A 22,534-nucleotide genomic window follows, 5' to 3' on the forward strand; every position below is an offset into this window, starting at 1 on the left:
ACATCATACGAACGCGCTCCCTGTCTGCCTCCCAGAGAGCTGGAAAGTTAGCAGGCAGATGCAGGCACTGCGTGTATGTCTCCGGGAGGCAGTCTGCGCAGCTCGGAGCTCCTCGGAGCCTCCCGAGAGCGCTTTTGGGGGAGAGGATCCGTTCGCTGCTGCATTCGCAGCCGACGTGCGTACCCCTGACTGTGCGCGCGCATTTTTTTTCCCCCTTTCCACAACGTGCGTATTTGTTACAACACCTTGGGAAGGAAAAGGGTGCTGCCTTTGCAAAGTTAGATAACTGGCCCAGTTCTTCGCAGTCGGATTGGCTGCGAGGGGCCCTGTAAAACCATGCTGGCCAGCAGCCCGGCCCAGCCCTGCTCGGCTGCAAGCTATTTCCACAATTGGCCACTTCAGAGCGGGAGTGGGGGAGGTGAAGACAGCTGGGCAAACTGCATCTCTGCCAGGCTGCTTCCCTTCCTCCTTGGGTTTTCTCAGGAGGGGTTGTTTGGCGCGCCCGCTCCGGGCGCCTCCGAACCCCTCTCGCAACGCCCAGGCGAGCGGGTTGTGGCGTTGGCGGCCCCGCTCCCGGCCCTCCCTCACCCGCGCAAATCAGTCCCGGGACAGGACATGTCAAGCTGCAACAGCGCTGGGGGCCCCGCTGCCCTGGACTTTCTGGAAGTCCTCAAGTCCCTGCTGGAGTACTCCTTACCCTGGACCAACAAAATGACAGGTAGGATGCAGGGAACACGTGCTCGGGTGTCTGGTTTGCTTTCTGCTTCCCCTCGTCAAGTTGCAGGGCGAGGAGGGGGCAGAAGAGCTCGTTTGCTGCAAGTTTTTCAAGGGTGTGCTTCCTCCGAGAGCCCAAGTGAGTCGGGGAGCGCTGGCACGGAGCGTGTTGTGCAGCTAGGACGAAAACCAGCAGCGATGGATTGGTTACAAATCAGGCAGGAGTGCTGAGCTCCTGATCCTCTAAATCTCTCCGCTCAGCTACTTCTTGGAAACCCTCAGAGCTTTGTGTGCAGAGAAGGCTTGGGCACAAACCTCTGTGCTCGCGTAGGAGCAACTTCCAGGATTTCCATCCACGCTGCCCAACGGCTAATAACCGCTCAGCCCGCAGACGCTGCTGCTCCCCAGACGTGGGCTGCCCTGGGAGCCCGGCTGGCGTGGAGCGGGCTGATTCTGTGCAAACCTTGTGCCTGATGCTGCCGCTGGTTCTCCGTGGGAAGCAGGGGTACAAAACAAAGTGAATGTTGTGTTCCCTTCGCAGGGGCACTTGTGTGCTCTTAGGCAGTCCCGCTCTCTGTGCAGCCTCTGAGAAAACAAGTGGAAATGACCCAGGAGGTTTTTTAGTCTGGGTGACCGACTCTCTCTTGCTGGGCACGCTCCAAGCGCCCATCACGTAACTCGCCGGTTTTGGATAGTACGCCACATGCCCTCGGCAAGCTGCTTTTTGGCTGTCGTGTTTGAACATTCGCTGCCGAGCGCTGGGGAGGTGTGTGGGAACACCTTGGCACAACAAGCTCATGCCTAGGCATGAGCGAGTCGAACTCACAGAAACGAACACGCGCTGAGCTGGCTGGTGGGTAGGGAACTGCCAGCAGGACACGTGGACAGCTCGGCAGTCTCGAGGCACAGCGTGACCCAGGCGTGGGAGCAGAAAGCCAGACCCACGGTGCAGAGGGGAGCCCTGCTTTTCCCCCGGGGTGTCAACAGGAGAGAAGGATGCTGCTGTGGCAGTAGAGGAGCTGCCAACACCCGCTGGAATACAGCAAGCCCCGTGGTGCCCGCACGGCTCCCTGTGGGAAAGGGGAAGGGGGAATGCCCACGCTTCCCTGAGGCTTATTTTGTCACATCGCTCCGCTGCTGCCACCTGCGAGCTGGCTCCCTCCTTCGCCAAGACTTTGCCCGTTACCCGCCGTGCTTACGGGTCACTCAGTGTGACGCTGCGTGTCAGGAGCAGGGCGTGATTTCAGGGCTGACTGGTGCCCAGGTGGAAAGCGGACCTGGCTGGGAGGAGGTGGAGATGGCCAAGGGAGGCTCACGTGGCGCAGAGCCTTGCTGTGGCTGAGCTGAAGTTTGGCTGGCTCTCCGGGACCTCTGGTCTCCACAGCCAAGTGGATTGAATTAATCCAAGGGAGGAGCGCTGGCGAGATTGATCTGTCTGGCGAGCTGGAGTGGGGGCTGGGGGGATCAATGATTTGCAGAAGGAATGATTTAGTTTTAACTGAATGTGGCTTGTTTGGCAGCTGAGGTTGCTGTTTTGTGGCAGCTTTCTTCCTCGGTTCCAGGACCACCCTGCCTCTTAGCATCACCTCCCGTAACCCTCGGAATTGTCCTTATTATGCCGCCTCCCCGCCGAGGCCGGTGTTGCCATCATGGCCCTCCTCTCACAGAGCTCAGCGCTCACCTCCTGGGTCTCCATACCTGCACACCACTCTTCTGGGCTTGCTGGGTCCCAGGCCTCTGTCAGAAATGCGTTCTGCTGTTCAAACCTCCCAGCGGGGCTTGCTGTACATGTCCCTCCCCCCCTGTGCCTAGCGCTGGGCTGCTTCTTGCTTGCCTCCCTGCTGCATCAAAGCTGGGCTGTTCTGCATCATCTGTCCCCGAAAAAAAAAAAAAACCAGCAGCAACAGCCACGGCTGCTGCATTCCTCTCCTCACATTGTCCTCCTCTCTTCCTTCTCAGCTGCAGAGCACAATAAAAAGTGTAAAAGACCAGGCAGATCCCAACTCAAGACGGTATTAGCCGATGGTGCAACGTCCACTTTGTGCTGGCAGTGACTCAAATCCCTAGTCCCAGCCTGAGGCAGCGAGGAAAAGCTCTTAGAGCAGCCTTCCTCCTTGCTGGCAGGGCAGAGCTGATGTCCGGGCAGGGTGGTGTAAGAGGAAACCCACAGGAATGCTCCCCAGGAACTCCTGCCTTCAGGCCGAGCAGCTAACACTCTGCAGGCCAAACCCTCGCCAAGCAGAGTCACAAGGCAGGGGCGGTGTGGCGTGAACTCAGCGTTCAGCACCTTCTGAGCTGGGGTGGAAATGGGCTGGAGAAAGAACACGGCCAATCTGAAGGGAAAAGCCCTGGAGGAAAGGCCGCTGAGTGTGGTAACAACCTCCATTCACACAGACATTACCCAGCAAAGCTGTTGCCATTTAGACGTGCAGGGGGGATGCACACAGAGCCTGTTCCTTGAAGGAGCTCTGTAAAGCACTGAGACACAGCAACAACCATCCCCCGGGGCCTCCAGCGTCAACAACAATGGAACAAAGCAACCGAGAGAGCTGCAGCTGAGTGGGGAGCCCACAGCCTGCGCTGCTGTGGCCAAGTCCCCTCACCCTGTTCCTAGAAGCTGCTCCCTCCCAGTCTTGCTAGGTCGCGTCCTCGTTACCACGTACCATTTAGCTGTTCGCTGGGTAAAAGCTTCGCTGCGAGCCCCCCGCCGAGCTGTGCGCGCTGCCTCTGCCACGTGTGGTCTGACATCTGCCTTTCATTGCCCCGCGTGAAGTGGCATCTCTCCTCCACCCATGCGCTCGTTCCTTCTGCCAGCTGAGCTTGGCAAGGCAGAAGGAGCCTGTTGAAGGCACGTGGCAGCCCCGGAGCACACCGGGCAGTGGAGCATGACCTGTTCTGTGTGCTGCTTGCAGCTGGATTTATCGGCCGAAACCCCTTGCGACGATGCGTTAACCCGTGCTGTTCCAGCCTCCTGACCGCCTCCTACATTAGCAGGGTGCCTCTTTCCAAGCAGCACGTGCCCAGGCACTGTATCACCCGTTCTCTGCCAACGAGGCAGCAGATTCTGCCTTGTCTACACAAGCAGCTGGCATTTAGGGTAGCATGGGATCCTTGTCTGCCCAGGTTGGATGGAGACATCCCCTGGTCCTCGCTGCAGAAAGGTTACAGGGGAAAGCACCTACCACATGCGATTTCCAAGCCATTCCTTTCTCCGGGGCATGCAAAGAGGAATTCAGACCTGATTTTGTGGGTCAGCGACCTGTGGGGTTTTTTAGCAAGGGTCGGATCAAATTGTATTTTGCAACCCAACCAAAACGTCTGAAGTTATTTCTGGAGCCTTTGCCAGGGAGGTTTGCGGAGGGGCGGCTGAACCGAGCCAACGTCTGAGCGTCTCGCGGGAGGAAGCAGGCCCCTTTGTGCCAGCACCCGGGGGGGACACGTCTCTGCCTTGGCACACGTGGCTCCGCTGGGTGCAGCTGGGCTTTCCGAGGGAGGCTGCGCGCCCTTTCCTCTCGCCGCACGCACCGCTATGCAGCAGGCTTGCCGCGGCCGGCCCTTCTGCGGCAAGAGGCAGCAGCTGCTGACGGGAGAAGCCTCGTGGCTGTAGCGCCTGTCACTTCTGTGAGCTTGTTCGTTCTGCAGGAGCTCCTCCGCGTCTGCCTGTGCTCTTGGGGGTGGACTTGGCCAAATTTACTGCATGCGTTCAGCTTAAACCCCAGCGCGGCTGGGACAGGCTGGGGGACCTGAAAGGGCAGCGCTGAGGTGCTCAGGAGAACCGGGAGATCAGGAGAGCTGGGAGCCTGCCCGGCCCCTCCTCGCCGCTCCCACTATGTAGGGCAGCGGGAGATTAAATCCCGGCCGGGAGCACCGGGGCGGCTGCCGTGACACAGCCCCCGGAGCGGCGGGGAGCGCTGAGGGGAGGGAGCGAGGCGGCGGCCCCTCAGCCCCCAGCCGTTAACGGTCGCCTCAAGGAGCTGGGGGGGCACCTTCGCTTCTGCGCATGCGCGAGCGGCCCCGGAGCTCTCCGCCCACGCGCGCACCCCCCTTCGTCCCCCCCCCCCGCCCTCAGGAGCAGCTGGCGGTGACGCAGCGCCCCGGAGGCGGCGCGAGGGGCGGGGCCCCGCATGCAAATGAGCCGCGCGGAGCCTGCCCTCGCACGTGCCCCGACGGGCGGGGGGCGCGTGCCCGCGCCGGCCTCGGCGGGGCGGGGTGGGCGGGGCTTGCCGCCGAGGGACCAATCCCCGCCGGGCAGCGGGCGGGGCGAGGCGGCGGCGCTCATGAATATTGAAGCCGGCGGGCGCCGCGCATGCGCACTGCGCGGCTCGCGCGCCGTCTCGCTCCGGTTCGGCGCTGTCGTCGGGGCCCGGGGAGCCGCCGCGCGCCGCGACCGTTGGCGACCGTTGGCAGCCCGGCAGGCGCCCGCCGCCCCGCGGGGAGTATGCCCGGCCGCGCCGCGCACCAGGAGGCGGCGGCGGCGGCTGCGGCGGGGGGAGCGGAGCCCACGGCAGCCGGCGGCAGCGCGGGGGCCGCCGGGCGGCAGGAGCAGCGGGGCCTGCCCGGGGCCTTCCCGCTGGTGCTGAAGAAGCTGATGGAGAACCCGCCGCGGGACGCGCGCCTGGGTGAGCGCGCGGGGGCGGCGGGAGCGCGCGGCACCCCCCTCCCCTCCTCCTCCTCCTCCTCCTCCTCCTCCTCCTCCTCCTCCTCCTCCCCCCTCCCTCCCGGTTCTCCCCCCCCCCCCCCTTCCCTTCCCGCCCCGCGCCTCAGGGGCGGGCCCCGCCGGTACCGGGGCGGCAGCCGTGGAAGTGCCGGCAGTGGGGGCCGTGGTGTGTCCTGCTGCCGGCAAGCTGCTGCTGCTGCTGCTTTATTTCTCGTTGCCTGTTATTTTTTTCACCTGGCAGCGTTTGTGCCTTTCTGAGCCTCGGTTTGATCTCGAGGGGGGTTCAGGATTATCTCCATCGCTGTAAGGCCCAGCGTACTGGCATCTAATAAAAGCGAGTCTTTACAATTAGGAGTTCTAAGGTTGACATTAGCTTTTGGGAACCTCAGAACATCGTATCCAGCATAGACCCTAGTGCAAGCAAGGTGGGTAAGATCATTCCCAGTGAGGATCCCAATTAACATCCATCGACTGTACGTCTAACATTACCCAACACCGTGTAAATGTGCTCATCTCGTGATTCCGTCAAATATTTTTCTCATTTCTGCCTAAGATATACATACTTACATACATATATACTTATATATGTATACATATATATATAGTCAGCCTCTGGTAAAGGCTTGGCCCTGTTGCTATGGCACAGGATGCTGCAGTGCACAAAATCTTGAATCTACAATGTTATGGGGGTGCTTAGGTTATTTTCTTCACCCAGTCCTTTTTAGAGGTGACAGCGCTAGCAGGAACAACTGAAGTTAGTGTCTGGAAGCTGTGGCCGTAGCTGACTGGGATAGGGTGACTTGTCCAGCATCATGTCATCTAGTGTATGCAGTTGTAAAATTTAACACAAGTTTCGTGTCTTGTGTTATTCTGAAGTTCGAAACATTTGATACTTTTCCTTTTACCAGATGACCCCGTTCCGGCTTGGGGAGGTGCACAGCGTGACCCTCTCAAGTTTGCTAGTGGGTCTGTTGAATTTTGATTACCCCTTTCCATTCACGCTGTGATGAAGTTCAGACTGTTCTCATTCTTAAAACTTCTCTGTGGACTTCTTCAAGTCCAGCTTGTACTATTACATTTCACGCTTGAGACTCGTTGCCTTCTGTTTATTTTGATCTCTTGGTGCTTTTCTGGCTTGCGTATTTGCAAGACTTGGGGGGAGACGCCTGTGTTAGCAGGTAGACGTTCTTAATTTTACAAAAGCCTTGTAAGTAGAACTGGGATTACTGACTTTAGAGGATCCTCCTTGTGTTTTTTGCTCCTTTGCAATACGTTTTAAAGGCTTACTGATTTGCTTAAAAGTGGTGTGTTTTCAGCAGGCTTTCTGAGAAAGGGCCCTGAGCCTCTTGTCTGAGATGCCTGTTGACAAAATATAATTTTTGGTATTATTTTGAGAGAAACGGTATCAACTAGCTGCAGTTGTGTCCATTTATAGTCTGCACAAGCTACCTATGGGTTTTCCAACTGCCTTGGGTAATTTGACTACCCAGTAAGCAAGCAGGCTTTCTAATCCTTCTGAGCAACAGAGGAGGGCATCCAGTTCCAAATGAATGCCATCGTCTTGAATACTCTGCCGCGTACTGAGTATATCTGACGGTACTTGCTGTAGATTGTTCTCATGTGCAGTGCATGAGTTAAATAAAAGTAATAATAATAAAAACAAAAATCTGTGGGGTAAGGGAAGAGAATTAATGCTCTGGAGCAGGAGCGTAGGTCTTTCCTGTTAATAACGAGCTGCTGCATGCTCTCCAGTCCAAAGGATGCCTTAATCACCAGTTGCCTGCTGCTGTGGCAGGAGTGCCTCAACAACCATCACATAATGGGCATCAGGAATACGTGACCCTATAACCTAGCTTGTTGCACTGTCACAAGTGGGGCTGAAGGTCTATGGAAGGAACAGCCTTAGTCTGTACAGTGTTTTCAGGGTAATTTGACAATATATTTTCAAGGAAGGGGAAGTTTGGCAAAAAAGCACGTGTATTGTTTGTGGCTGGGTAGCACTTGATAGTAGCGGCCAAAACGCCGTGTCTTTCCTTGAGGAAAATCAAGGATGTGGAAAAAAGCTCCTTCCAGGTTGCTGCTTTTGGCCCAAATACCAGCATTTCCAACCGTTCGTGAACTTCAGTTTTCGTTGCTGAAATTACTTCGCATAAACCAGTGACCTCTCTTTTAACAGCAGATGTACGGGCTAGTTAATAGGTCACGGTAGCAGAATGAGGGGGCTAAATCGGACATGAGCTACCAGCTGTAGAACTACAGTCCAGATTTACCAGGGTGACCTTGAATCACTGCAAATGGAGCCTCTTAGGATACTGCAGCTCTGCTGTCAGGTAATACCTGTTTACCCTATAAATATCTTCAGAGAATTAATGTTTCAGGTCCCTGTGCTGGGGCAGGCGGGGACTTCCCCCTCAAGATGCAAGAAGTTAATTAGTGTTTCATTAGATATTGTGTACCCAGCAGGGTGCTATGCAGCAGAAATAAAAATTAAATGAATTGAAAGAAAGCCAGTGGGAAAACGTCACTGTAAAAAAGATGATACGACAGTTTTATCTTTTCGTGTGTTGTGTTTGAAATACATGGGCACTTGATACACCTGCTAACGGCTGCTATTTTAATTTTGTTTCAGATACTGCTGTTAGAAGTGAGGGGGGAGAGAGAGTCAGCGTAGCTAAACAAAGACGGCATTGGGGACCTGGTATTTGTCCAGTTCTCAACGTGTAGCAAAAGGGGAAAAAAAAAATCAGATGGTCTCGTGTGAAGAAAGGATCTAATTTGGTGTGAGCCAGGGACAATAGCAAGAGGAAGTTGGAAGGACCACAGCTTTTTTCAGGGTACTGAAGTACAGCAGGATGATGGTGCACATCTAAAACGTGCTGAAAGATCTGAGAAGAGCCACACGTGCCAGCGGTATAGTCTATGTGCATCTATCTTCTGAAAAATACTCAATAGCTTTATGTTGTGTCTACTAATTACCAAAAGTTTCTGCTCTCTGTTTGAGGCGTTGCATTAGATGTTGCAAAACAAAAGCACTGCTGGCTTGTATTAAAACTTGCATAGTTTATAATGGAGTACTGTTGTTTTTAAGACTAAGCAGCGATTTTTTTTTTTAGTTGACATTTTGACTCAACATTCACAAGCTGTTTATCACGTTGATTAAAAAAATAAAGTGATTTACAAAGAAGTTATTGTCACTTGCATTTCTTTTGGTGATGCCCTTATTAGGATATCGTCCACAAGCCCCAGTGCAAATCTCAGTTGTTTGGCTGGGCAGTATGCAAACCTTATGGAAATGCACAATCCCAGATCCAAAAGCTTGATGTAAAATGGCTATTCTGATCTGGGGGGGTGTGCTTCACTAGTAAGTGACATCATCTTTGTGTGAAGCAGAGCAGACACCATTTCCTTACTAGCTTCAAGTAGAAGCTATTTAGAAACAGTTGATTTGGATCGTGACTGTTAACCTACACATTTGCTGTGCACAAGCAAAAGGTAGGAGAGTTAACAAAAAGAGGTTGTGGCAGGGGTAGGTGTTGGGAGATAAAAGTTGGGAGGCAGCAGTGTGAAGTTACAAGAGGGAAGACCCACAGCTGCAAGGAGATGATGTTAATGGAGCTCAGATCCAGAAGCTGCTGGTCTGAATTTAATGTGCTCTTTAGCTACTTGCTGTTAGTCCCAAGCCTGTGGCTGGTAAGTATTTTCTCAGATGGTTTAGTTTAATTTATGTGTCTTCTATTGTATAAAATGTTCAGAGTACGGTAGATTAAAACGATAATTTACTTTGTATGGCAGTGCTGTTCTTTAAGCCATAAAAAGCTCTTTCAGTTTCAGTTCCATACCAGCTAAGACAGCAGCAGAAGGAATGCCAATTCCATCAGAACAGGTTTTATATAAATAGGATTTTCTGATTTAGAGCGGAGTTTCACCCCTCTCCCACCCTGATAAAGTAGAGTACTCCTTTGGTCGGGACTGGCTACAATACGCTGCCCTATTGCCAAAGGATTGTGCGTGTTGTCATGAATACTGGAGATCCAAACTGGTCCAGTGTGCATCCCTGGAGCCCTTGATCCCTCAAACTGGACATCTGTCCGTTTCTCCGATAAGACGCGATTCCAGCTGGTATGGGTGCAACTGGTGGCCGCTCCTTCTGGTGGCAGCGCTGGCTCGAGTAGTCCCAGCCCTGGCGCTGCTTCTGCAGTGCCTCCTTGCAGTGCTGGTAGAACTGCATGGCTACACAGAGAACCGGATCAGGAAAACGACTTCGTTTTTTTTTTTTGCCAGCTTATTTTTGTCTATTAAATTATGTAATTATTCTATAACTTGAGTTTTCTGCTTGGATTCTGTCCCAGACGATTGTTAGGATTCAGTAGCTATGGGGAACGTAGAAACAGCCATTTTTCTGTGTTTCATGCCCTGTAGCATAGTAAATGGAGAATTTCATCAGTCTTTTGTGGCTTGGGGGTGGGGTGTGGGAGTATGCCTTATTAGACATCTCCCCAAAGAGTAAAAATTGTGTGTACTCTGAGCTATCTATAGCGAACAGCATCTGGAGCTATTACTTTGTGTGGACATGCTGAGTCATTTTGGAAAGAAATGCATCTAAAATTCTGAACTATAGTGGTCCAGGTCTCTGCTGTGCTGCAGGCATTCTAGCTAATTTTCAAATGTAATCCGAAAATCCATATTTCGTTCTTTTTTGTATCTAAATTATTCTTCTGCATCTTCTTTCTCTTGTGTATAGAATAAACTGTTCTGCTTGCTCAGAGTCCTCTTAATGGCTTCCACTGTAATCCTACTTACAGACATTCACTTCCCTGTCTTCCAGGACAAGTCTGTTTTTTAAAAACAAAAGCTATTTTGCAGTGACTAGTGAATAATAAGCTAGATGCAGTGTTATATCACACTTGGGTAAGTTATCACAGCAAAGATAATTGATCTTCAAGGCTACTCAAATATCTGTGGTCCAGCCATCGCAGGGAGCCAGGGCGCTGCATGCTGAGCAGAAAGGAATGTTGCCTGTCAACATCTGCATTTTCAGATTGTGTCATGAGGCAGAAATACAGTTTACTGAATTTCCTTTCCTGGGATTTTTGTTAGACTCTTAAACCTTGGGTCTGTCCTGTGTTGCAGCTTGTACAGTGACCTACTTGTATCTTTCAGATAAAGAGAAGGAGAAGATAAAGCTTGAGGAAGATGAGGCAGCAGCTGCCAGCACTATGGCAGTCTCGGCTTCCCTTATGCCACCCATTTGGGACAAAACTATTCCTTATGATGGAGAGTCTTTCCACCTGGAGTACATGGATCTGGATGAGTTCCTCCTGGAGAACGGAATTCCTTCCAGCCCTACTCACCTGGATTTGAACCAGAATCCACTCTTGCCTGTGGCTGAGCTGGAAGGAAAGGAGTCTGCCAGTGCTTCCACTGGTTCTCCTGCATCATCCTCTTCCACTGCAGTTTACCAGCAATCTGAAGCAGCCTCCAGCACAGGTAGATTGAATAATGTGGGGCTTTGAGGGATTTTTGTTGTTCTGCTATCAAAAGGTGCCTCCTCAGATCAAAACGGAGATGTGCTAACCCATCGGTGTTAGCTGTAGCAGGTTAAGTAGCTCAAAACGTGCTCGATTTAGAGCTCAGTCCATGTGTCAGTTCATGAAGGTGCTGCCTCTCTTCTTCCTCAGTCTCCCTCCTGGAAAAGTGAGTTAGTGTCTGTGAGCGTGCAGTCTCATTCTCCTTTTGAAATCAGAAGAACTGGAATGCCAGCATAAAGAATTTACTTTTTTTGGTGTTGCTCATTTGGTGAGAAGCTGGGTCTGTTGTGACTGTAGTTGCTCAGGTTATGTTGTAACAGAGTTGAGAGTTTGTGACGGGTCATTTGTACTGCTTTGGCTTGGTCTGCTTGGGTAAACTTGTGCTAACAATGTACTTCAAATAACAATGCTTAGAAAAAATAACAAAGCAGTTTTTCTTTGCTAGCCTGTGAAACAGGAGAACTGACTTTCCAAAAAGGTTTGTTAATGATGCAGTTTGATGTTCTGTGTTGCTTTGAAGAGGGAATAGAGGAAACAAAGAAACAAAACTATGTACTTAAATGGTACTAGGAAACTTCTACTTTTCATGAGTAGTATGGAGATCTTTTCTTTTAAAGAATTTAGCAGCTCAGTTTGCTCTAGGTCTGGAGTTTAAACATCATAGCCTCTAAATGTGCACAGTGCTATTTCATGAGCAGGGTTTACAGAAAGCATTTTGCTGAGGTCCTCTTCCTCAGAACCTGTGAGAAGAGCAAACTGTGGTACTCTTTCAGTAAGACGTAAGGTGTGGGTTTTTTCCTGGTGGCGTATGAAACGACTTATTCATTGGTCTCTACTTCAAATTGCACTGACAATTGCAATTCATGTTTATGAAGTTTGTAAGTGATATATAAATATGATAAAGTTCATAAGAATGCTGTGTCAGGCAACCTGTTGGGGATGTTTCTGTTTCCATGCGGCAAGGAAGTAGCATACTATGGCATTTTTAGCAAACCTACGTTTGTGTTTCCTTTAGAAATGCAGTTATCTGTCCTTTGAAGGACCAAGGGACTGCAGGTTTTGGGCGAGCTTGTTTCTGTGATGTTTTCTAAGGCACAAAACTCAGGCTGATACAAGTTTCTTACTTAAAAGCTTGCCACAGCAATGTTAATGTGTGTTCAAGTACACAAAGCATGCTGAGGGAGTCTTAGAGTTTGTCCCGCATCTGTCTGCTCACGTCTGTTAGTCTGGCAAATGTTCCTGGAGCTTGTTCTTACATGGACCGTGTAGCTTCTCTCTGTAAGAGAAATTGTACAGTACCAAGCACCTGTTGGAGAAATACCAAATAATACTACTAAATGCTACTAAATACTACTAGATAGTAGATGCCCAACTTGGTTTCTGAGTTAATTCTCTTCATCCTGCTGAACGTGTTGTAACTTCTCCTGTTTTTGCCAGAATCCCCACTGCAGAATGAGAGAAATACACCCAGCCCCATTGATCCTGACTGTGTAGAAGTTGAGGTGAATTTTAACCCTGACCCTGCTGATTTAGTGCTGTCCAGCGTGCCCGGTGGTGAGCTCTTCAATCCTCGCAAGCACAAGTTCACTGAAGAGGACCTGAAACCACAACCGATGATCAAAAAAGCAAAGAAGGTTTTTGTCCCAGATGAGCAAAAGGTAACAGATTTATTACTGCAGGCTTCTCTAGGCCTTGATCAAAGTTTTTCACTCTTTGACCAAACACTTTGACATACAAAGGTAATGTGCTATACCTACGTGATTGGGCAAAAGCATTGCCAAGAATAGAACTGGCAAGTCAGCTGCTGTTCTTGCTGTTTTGCTGGTTTAATACCATGAGATAATTACTGGGCAGGAGCAACTTAAAGTGCTGTACACAGGAATCAGAAGAACTATCAAGTCGCAAACTCATCAGCTGCACTTTTGAAGGCCAGTGTATGTATCTGGCCAGCATTATGCATGATCCAGCTTTAAGCAGCCCAGACAACAGAACATGCTTTCCGTGGAAGTTAATTTCTGAATTGAAACTAAGTAAAGGGTGCATTTCAGTTGGACAGCTTGGTAGCCGAGTCTTAATCTCCCTAGTTCTAACAGTGCATTTTGTTTGTCTTAAAACAAGACTAGTGTGGGGATGAAATCTTACATAAACTGATACGTAATGTCAGGTTTTATAACTGATATAAAATGTCAGGTTGGCATCTTTTTTCTTTTTTTTTTTTGTTTCAGGATGAAAAATACTGGACAAGGCGAAAGAAGAACAATGTGGCAGCAAAGCGTTCCCGTGATGCTCGGCGACTAAAGGAAAATCAGATAACAATTCGTGCAGCCTTTCTTGAGAAAGAAAATACAGCCCTGAGGACGGAGGTTGCAGAGCTGCGCAAGGAAGTGGGGCGATGCAAGAACATTGTTTCTAAATACGAGACCAGATACGGACCCTTGTAAGCACACCCCTTTTCATTGTTAGGGCTCCTTGTTTTAGCCTCTTAGACTTCTCTGCCTTCTGTAGAGACTCAAATAAAGTTTGTGGAGGCTTTGCCATTTTGCATCTATACAAAAAAAAAAAAAAATCTGTTGGCACAACTTGTTCAGGCCCTTTCCTGATCATGTTGCCCAAAATCTTAGTGTCCATAGTTACAACTTTTTTTTTTAACACTGATAGAGCACTTTCTGATGTTGTACAAGAGAACAGATTCACCTGTCTGGAGGAATATATGTGGATCCCTCCTGACTGGACAGGGCTTTTGCTTTCTGTTCTAGTCTCCCTTTTTAAATGGAGAAAGAGCCTAAGGGATTCTGGTCCTTGCTTTTTTTTTTTTAAAGAAAAACAAACACCTCTCGCTCTTTTCTACCTGTGTGCCCCTCCCCCCAGTCAAATTGTAAAATATAATTTTAAGATTTAAATAGATGTTGCTGGGCAGCATCATGAAATTGTTTCCTCTCCCATTTAGAGGCACTAGAAAGCACCTGTTGTATAGAACTCCGTTCCTGTTGAAGAGGGATGGAGGAGGCTTTAGGACAGGGAAATATTTGATCTCTTGTGGAAATAGAGATATCTCTACCGTAATGAATGTGTTATGTAGACCAGAGTTAGTGCAGTGTTGATAAAATACTGCTCGAACCTCTTTGTAGGTTCTAATTCTCGATAAATTCCAGAAACCTAGGATAGAGAATAGTAGGGGATCTCTCACTTTATAGATATGGACAAAATAATTTGCTGTAGGTTTTAGGCTGTGTTCCTACACCACCCCTTCTTTTTCCCCAGAAGAGGGACTTCTTTCTTGAACTGCTGATGAAGCAGCATGTTCATGCTGGCTGAGGAGTAACAGAGATGGTATCATTTAGAAAAAGAGGTCTGGCTCATTGGTCTGAACCTTGAGGCCTATCTGTTAAGGAATTGCTAGTACCTTTTTAAATTAAAAAAGGTATTAAAACATCTTTTTCCAAAGCGTAAGAAACAGAGAAACCAGCCACTGTTACTTTACTGCACCTTAACTGTTGTACAAAGGTTTTTGGTTTTCTGTTGTTTCGGTCCTTTGCCTCGTGAATACACTATGGAACAAGCTACACCCACTCTAAACAGGAACAATTTACCTCACTATCTCCTGTGTAGCAACATATCTGGACTCTCCATGCCTGCTGGTTCTCTCTCCAGCATGCTTCCTGTTACAAAATTAGCATACAAGACTTGCCCTCTTGGAAGTAATCCCTTCTCAGCACCAAGCGCTGCTTCAACAGTATGTGGTGTTAAAAGAAAAATATGTTGTGTGTGATGTTGGGACTTTCTCCATGACCTCCAACTGCAGGAACCAGAAGCCTTAAAAGAAGTATTTGTCTAGAAGTCCTCTTAATAAGGAAAGCTATCTTAAGATTAAGATAGTGGCTATGGCAGAACTTTTAGGCTATGCTTCCTGGGCTGATGCTTGCATTAGGGAGTAAACATGGGGTAGAACATGTTGAGGGTAGTTTCCAGTTCCCTTCTTGAAATTTGAAAAGAATACTAAGAAAAAGAAAATGAGGGTTGTTTTTTGGTTCTAAAAACTTCTTGCCTAGCTCGTCTTTTAAGCGTAATGGGGAAATTGTTATGAATTTAGACCAATTGTGTGTTGACTTCCTGAACAAGTGGAGAAGCAGGCTAATCCAGAACACTTAAAGTAAATGTATGCTTTAATCTGTCTCCCCCTCTGTTATGCTCTAATTTGACCAGAGTGGCTCTTCATGCAGCGTTGGTCTAATTTCTTTGAAACATATGAAAAATTGTCACCCTTTCAGCAGGGGTTTTTCTTTCACAGGGTGGTGTGTGGTGGTGATGGTGGGAAGTATGTTATAAATAAATTGTCACACTTAACACTTTGCTTTGTTTAAAGTGACTTATCTGATTCCGAGTGATGCAACTTTAAAGACTTTTAAAAACAAAGAAACTAAAAAGCACACATGAATCGCCAGTCTTCAGAGTGAGCAGTGAAATCTATGAGGTGTCCCAACACAAACAACTGACGATGACCCTGCCTGCCTGCTTTCCTGCAAGTACCCCATCTGAACTACCCAGGGCTGGGCATGATGAAAAGTGCAAAGTCTCTTTAATTCTGTATATGGCTTTCTTATCTGTCTTTCTCACTGTAACTATGAACTACAACAATAAGCTAGCTTACTGGGGTTTTGTCAAGATGCTCAAAGTTCATGTCTCAAAGTCTGTTGACAGCCTATGTGAATAGTGACTCTGTTTTGGCACTTGAGTGGAAGAAAATAGAGAGTTTTAAATGGAAGTGTCTGTATATATTAAGAACTGCTATATTTTAAGACTTTTTTTTTCTCCTCTGCAGTAGAGTAAGTTGTACCTAATACTGCAGCTCACTTCTGGTACAGCGTAGCATCTTGTGGAGTGCTATGAGTGCAGAATCAAAGACACCAAGAAAACAGCAGTCTGTGACGTGTAAGACTTCCAGTGCAGAAAAATACAGCAGATGTACTGAAACAATCCAGAAAGCACCCCGGTGTGCCATACAAAGAGGGGTAATTAACCTATATCTAATGACCTGTGTAACAGTAAAACACTGCTGTAACCCGCCTTTCCCCTTTTTCAAGGCTCAATTTCTTTAATAGTATCTCACTAAAAGAAAATCTATTTCTCTGTAATGATTTAGCAATCATGGAAAAGGTGCTAGTCTGAGCTGCTGACCCCCATGTCTTTTGGCAGTCTGAGACTACCAAATGAGTATTAGCTCCAGCAAAACAATGGCTATTAGCTGCCATACTACAGTTTCCTGTCTCTTGACTACATGAGAACTGCGGTGGTGAAAGAGTACTTCATCTGTTTGATAAATCCCAAACAGCCACTGATTTCACAGCGTTACAATGCACAGCTGAAGTATCAGGGCCCTTGTACTGGTGTGCAGGAGTAGATGAAAGCTTAGGCAGCTGATGGGGATGTTTACTGTGTGTAGAAGATGGAGAAAGTAGGTGGAAGTTCCTTTCGAAGAGCTTCATCAGCCTAACAACAACCTACATTTATATTGAGGAAGGTTAAGAGCAATAACTTTTCATTTCTGGGATAGTACAGGGCCCTGCTTGTAGCCAAGATGAAGCTTGTAAGATGGGAGTGAAAGTACAGTGTATTTATGCCTGGAGATTGATAAACAGAATACACCTCAAGAAGAATAATCCTAAAAGCTTTCAGAAGCACAAGTGTCCATGTTATGAGGCACAGCTAGTTACCAGCAAATGTTACCTGATGTTATCAGATTGAACAAGTATTCTGAATTAGCACTTACCCAAGAGATTCCACCCTTCTTTTCAGAGCAGAAAGGCAACGAGAAAAAGATAGAAAACAGCAAATAATGTTGTAAACTTAATTAAAAAAAATATCAAAATTCAGAATTCATAACTAGCTTTTTGAAGGTATAACCTTTGTAAAAGGCATGTACATTAAATGCACTTATTGACCTATTATTTTTAATGGACCATGTTCTGACGTCAAGAAAGTATTTTTAACTTTTTTGTTAGTTACAAAATTATATTAAGTGTACAGTCATAACTTGCAGTTCTAAAGTTCTGAGGTGATCTTTGGGTATCATCCTCAGACAGATGAATAGTTAACTCCATGTTGCTGAAATGTCAGCATATATCACTACCTGTAGCAAATACCGCAAATTTGAACTGATATTTTTGGTAGTACTATTTTTTTTATTTTGGTGGTAAAGGCCATGCCATGAATCTTTTTTAAAAATACTGACAGCATGTAAATATAGCAACTCTTTTTCCATTTATCACTTCTAAATTTTCAGTTGGCTTTGGCTATTCTTGAATGTCATGCTTCGTGCTTAAATCAAAGTTAAGGCATATTGTAACTGGGCAAGGAGTTGCTAGTCCTTCAGTTGGGTCTTGCTGTCTTACTGCTTTAGGAACATCTTTTAAGCACATATATTGTATACAGGATCTGGCTTTGCAGTATACCATGCTATTTTAACAGCAAAATACTTGGTGAGTGTAGTATGTGCAATTCCATTGGTTTTTTTCCTGTTGTATTGAAAGTTTATACAACGGAAGCTAACAGCGAATGTTCATTAGATTTTTTTCTTTCTTTCACAGAAGACTGTTAGCAAATTCTTCTACTTCCCTGTAGAACAGTACAAATCTGCACATTCTGTGATTGTCTCTACAGGTTGCGAAACTGGAAAATAACACTTCAGTGTGTGGTTTAACTCCTATAGTTGGAGATTTTTTTTAAAGAAGGATCTTCAATGGTAGATGAGAAGATAGTAACTACAAAAGGGGTGTAGGTATTTCCAGATGAAAAAATTGTGCAGTGCTGATTTCCTTTCTCAGTTTTTGCAGTCTCAGGAAGTTAAGCTTACTGCTTAGCATGCTGCTCCTTTCAGAATTATTAACTAATAATCATGTTTCTTTGACTAGGATGGCTATCCTATTTGTAAGTGATAACTTGGATGCATTTCTCACAGTGATCGTAAGACCGATATTCTTTTAGCTCAGTTTGTGTTAAAAGATGCTGACTTGGCACTGTTAGTCTGAAGTTCTCTAACCTTGGGACGTGCTCTGTAGAGGCTGCAAGTGTGCCTAATGCCAATGTACCCCATCCCATCCATCAAAGGGACCATCTCCAAGGGGAGGGAATAAAGGGAATGCACCTTTTGGCATCACTGCAGGGATTGCCATTAAAGGGAGCAGTTTTCACATATCTGTGCGTTCATTAGGAAACAGATCGAAACCAAGCAGCCATTGCACAGCACTACCTTTCAAAATACATAAACTGTTGATGAGATGTTGGCAATGTGTTGTCTTACTTTACAGAAGAAATTGACTATGAATAAGTGATGAATAACACTTAAGGCAGTATTGTTTTCATACATGGTCTTCTAATCTACATGGTTAGATTTCCTTGTAATAATGCATTTTTGTACTTAAAAATTCCCTAAGAGTTAAATCTTTCACCTGTTGCCACGATCTGCTCTCACTGAAGCTAGTAACAAAAATCTCATTAACTCCCACTGGAAAAAAAGCTTTATTCTGATGTGGTGAACATAAACTTGTAGTAAGCACTGGAGTTATGGATATCTTTGCTTTACTCTGGAGCATTCTGTGCTGGGATCAGATGGATGTACGTCAGATTGCAGGTGTAATGTTGGTAAACTGATCCTGTCACTTGATCATTCATAGAGTTTTGGTGTTCAGACAATCTGAAATCTGTTTCCTCACTCCTGCATGGACTTGGTGGAAAAAAGTGTATTATAAGCTTGTGCTGGGAGAAGGAACGCTTGTTATTTTTTAAGACTGTTGTGTGGCTTTTTGTAGTTTTTTTGTAACATTTTCTGTAATTCCTGACAATTTTCCACTTCCCTGCTGTGCTTTTTGAAAGCCCAAGGTATTATAGCTGTGGAAATCACTTCCAGTGTTACCTGCAGGTTAGCTACTAATCTTACCAAATTTATTTCAAGTTGCGAGGTGTAGTGGAAGGCTAACAGCAACAGCTTTGAGAATACTGTAAAAAAAAAAAAAAAGCCTACTTATGTGTGTGGAGGGGAAATATATATTTTTAAGACAGCAGAAATAGTGGACTATATATTTTTTTAAGACAGCAGAAATAATGGACTTGCACAGAAGACAATATTGCTGCTTAGCCCTGCAAACCTCTTCAGTATAACATGGCTTTCTTCCTTGTGATCAGATGCCTTCATTTTTAGTGAGAGTGAAGGCATCTTGGACCTTTATAAAAACCCAGATAGAATTTTGTTCATCCTTACTGTTTCTGCTAATAAGCACAAGATGAGAAATGCAAATTTGTCTTAATGCATAAATCTTTTTTTAGTAACTTGCATCTAAATCCATAAGCAGCAAAAGAATTAATGCTAGTATTTTGCCTTTGCATTACTATAAGATACTGGCTAGCTTTCTAGATTTTCAGGTAATTACTCTGACCTGTATATCTGCCACTGTAACACAGTGAAGATGGATAAACTTGCAACAAAGGACTGGGAAAAGGGTAGAAAGAATAAGCTTAACTAAACTTCTGTGGAGATGCTAACATAATGCTAATTGAGAAATTATATTTTAATTTTTGATAATGCAGATTTGTCATACAGAACGTTATTTTTAGTTTGGTAGTATACAGTCCCCTAGTAAGTCCCTTTTGGAATGCAGACTTCTTAACGTTGAAGCAGCAACAGGGGAAACGGAATCATTTGAGGAAGATACACATATAGATTTAAACATAAATATACCTGGCAAGTGGAGCAAAGAATGAAAGCAGGAAAATAAGAGTACTGCAAGATACTGACCTGAATCAGATTGCTAAAACGGAAGGCTTGCTGTTCACAATTCTATAGCAATTTGGGTCCCCTGAGTTTAGCATCACAGATAAGACAAGTACTTGTTGACGTTTTCAAATCTCCTTTTCTTGATCTCGTTCCACAGTTCAGAATAAAGTGAAAGGAATATACAGATAGGGAGGAGAGTTACTGCAGAAGGGCGTGAAAAATTGCTATTGCTTGAACGAAGTGTGCTGTTGCACTGGGACTTGACCTGCCCATGTGAACTGATAGTGCTGTGTCATGAGAGAATTACTATCTGAGGCCCCAATATTTTAAGGCCTCAATTCTGATATCAGTTCTGCATGGGATGAGCCCTGTATCTATAGAGAGCCGTGTGGATTTCACAGGATCTGTTCTTGAATGTGAAGCTCTGCCCAGGCAGTCAGCTGCAGAATTGTGTCCTTAACACACTGTCAGTTGTAGTTATAAGGCTGTTCATATTAAATGTAATTTGGGTGCCTGTTACATAGCCAAAACCCTTGTTACTTCATTTTCCCAACTAAGGCATGAGCAGAAGCCCTTTGCTGTACAACATCTGTAAAAATGTACTTCACATACATCTAGTAAATTAAGGCATGTGATTTTGGTCTGTGGGTCTCAACAAACTTTGCTCGTGTACCTGCCTGAATGTTTCCTTAGATCTGCAGCTATGTCTCAGTGAGAAGGTATGCTGGGATTTGTTTTCCCGAGGGAGCACAAGAGCAGCTCTCATCTGTAACACTGCAGGTGGCTGCTTGCTACTGGCCAGGATCATGGAAGGATGCATCCTCTTGCACTTTTATGTGAAGTTGTCTAAAATATGGTGATTAACATGATTATTGAAATACTGTATTTTGTATAACTTAGAACATGTAAATACACTTTTAAAACTGATCTGTTCTATGAAGTAATAAATAAGTGCTTCCATTGTAATACCTGAATATTGTTAATGCTTCATGTAGCTTGATTTGGGATTATTTTTTTCCTAGAGAACTACAGAAATCAAAACCAAGATTGATGTTGTGGAATTCTAGTCTAGTTGTGATTCTTTCTATCAGGAAAAACGTGTTTTAAAAAATGAGCTACTTAAGCAGAGAAACTGAGAATTTGAGGGAACTGATTCTCTTCCAGTCTTTCTTTGGTAGTCACTGATGACACTGATAACTATTCTTCCCACCCCATTAGCTGACCAATTAATTTTGTTTGTGAGTAGCGTTTGGAAAGTGGCAATATTAAATGATTCATAACACTTAGTGATTGAGGAAAAGTAAAGTGTTTTTTTTTTTTAAAGTATTTTCTCTTTTGGCTTAAACAGCTGTCTCCATCCTTCAGACTGCAGCGAGTTGCAGTGAAACAGTGAGAGTGATTGTTACTGGAGCTCATTTGTAGCCTAGATAGTCTACATCTCACATACATTAGTTGTATTATGTGCACAGATGACACAGGTATCCTGTCTTGGTTTGGAGGGGGAAAGTGATTAATGACTTGGGGTTTTGGTGAGTACATGTTCACTGGATGCTGCACAGCTGGAACTTTCATCAGCTTTCATGACCTGTTCTATCTTGTGTTAAACGTAAAAATAAACAACAGTGGAGTGAGAATCGTGAGCAGTCTGCTAGGAAGCATGAACACTTGGTTGTGGAGGAGGTGGCGAGGAGACTGGTCCATTGGTCTTCAGCTAGGAGATCAGCCTGTGGTAACACCACCTCCAGCCATAACATAACTTCTTTGTCTCTAATGCTGTACTGGAGCAGTCTCCCATCTGGTGTCAGCTGCTTCTGCAGTGTTGCATAAATGACAAAGCTACAGCACCTTTTGTAGTGGGCAGAGATGACGACATCTTCCTTCCCCCTACCCACCCATGTTTCTAGGCTATAAAATAGCTAAACGTATATGCAGGTTATTCAGAAAATTCTGTTCCTGTAAAGCTTTTTCAGAGGCATTCAGTTTTGAACTCAATAGTCTGAGGGAACTCCTATCTGCTATCTATCTGCTATATTTAGCCTGAAATTCTGTTTCCTCTTGGATAGAAATATTGTATTTGGCTTCAGACGTGACACTGATCTGTCCCAGTCATTCAGTGGGATGGATGATAAATGTGCACAGTATTTATATAAAGATGATAAATCTAATCTTAATTTTACTGCATGTTGTTTAATCTCTTGGATGTTACTCCTTGAGGTTGTCTAAATAATTCCTACAAATGTAGCTGCTCTTCAAAGCAGTCCATAAAGTGCATTTGAGATCATTGACTGAAAGGTTCTATAGGAATGAAAGAGATGATAAAGATTGTGTAGTGGCTGGGTAAAACTGTATTGCCATAAATGATTTTAATTTATATATGAATCTCTTGTCCCAAATTGCTTATTTTGTACATAAACCTACGCACTCCTGGCAGCTGATAGGTGAAAATAAAGGTGCTTAAACAGCAGTCTAATGAGGAAAGGGCATTTCACTGTTGCAGAGTTGATATTATTTTATATTTCCATTTATTACACTTTTTTAAATGTATAAACCACAGATTTGAATTCTCAAAGTCTTCAGCTTGGATTTTGTGAGTAGTTTAAATCCTCTCACCTCTCTGCTCATAACTGGTTTTTAAGAGAAAAACAAGCTTTTGTTTAAAATTGTAAAATTTTGACTGTATTAAATTCTGTTAGTACCCTTCCTTTTTAAGAAATAAAATGTATATTCCACTATACTGAGATTCAGTAGTTTTGTTCTCTAGATAGCATACTGTGTGCTATACACCTCAACTGCCAGCATTACACCTGCAGTTCACATTAAAATTGATCAGCTGTGTCGTATCTGCCTCTTGCTGTCAGTCTCTTGCTG

General features: G+C 45.8%; 1 protein-coding gene and 1 long non-coding RNA gene across 3 annotated transcripts; both read left to right on the top strand.

The window, feature by feature from the left end:
• Positions 1–57: 57 nt before the first annotated feature.
• TEF (TEF transcription factor, PAR bZIP family member) lies at positions 58–22,398 on the top strand. Of its 2 annotated transcripts, none has more exons than XM_080586622.1 (5): positions 58–718; positions 10,532–10,858; positions 12,337–12,557; positions 13,125–13,336; positions 15,263–22,398. In XM_080586622.1, the coding sequence occupies exons 1-5, from the start codon at positions 337–339 to the stop codon at positions 15,282–15,284; spliced, it is 1,164 nt and encodes a 387-aa protein (XP_080442748.1). In that variant the 5' UTR covers positions 58–336; the 3' UTR covers positions 15,285–22,398. The 2 variants fall into 2 exon arrangements, with proteins under 2 accessions (XP_080442748.1, XP_080442749.1); XM_080586623.1 differs by lacking the exon at positions 58–718 and adding an exon at positions 5,034–5,333.
• On the top strand, positions 5,455–8,559 carry LOC308200760. Its single transcript, XR_013955784.1, has 2 exons — positions 5,455–7,701; positions 8,001–8,559. It is a non-coding gene; the product is annotated as an uncharacterized lncRNA (long non-coding RNA).
• Positions 22,399–22,534: the final 136 nt, after the last annotated feature.

This window comes from Anser brachyrhynchus (genome assembly GCF_964034855.1).
Source record: "Anser brachyrhynchus genome assembly, chromosome: 1".
In the NCBI taxonomy this organism is placed as follows: Eukaryota; Metazoa; Chordata; class Aves; order Anseriformes; family Anatidae; genus Anser; species Anser brachyrhynchus.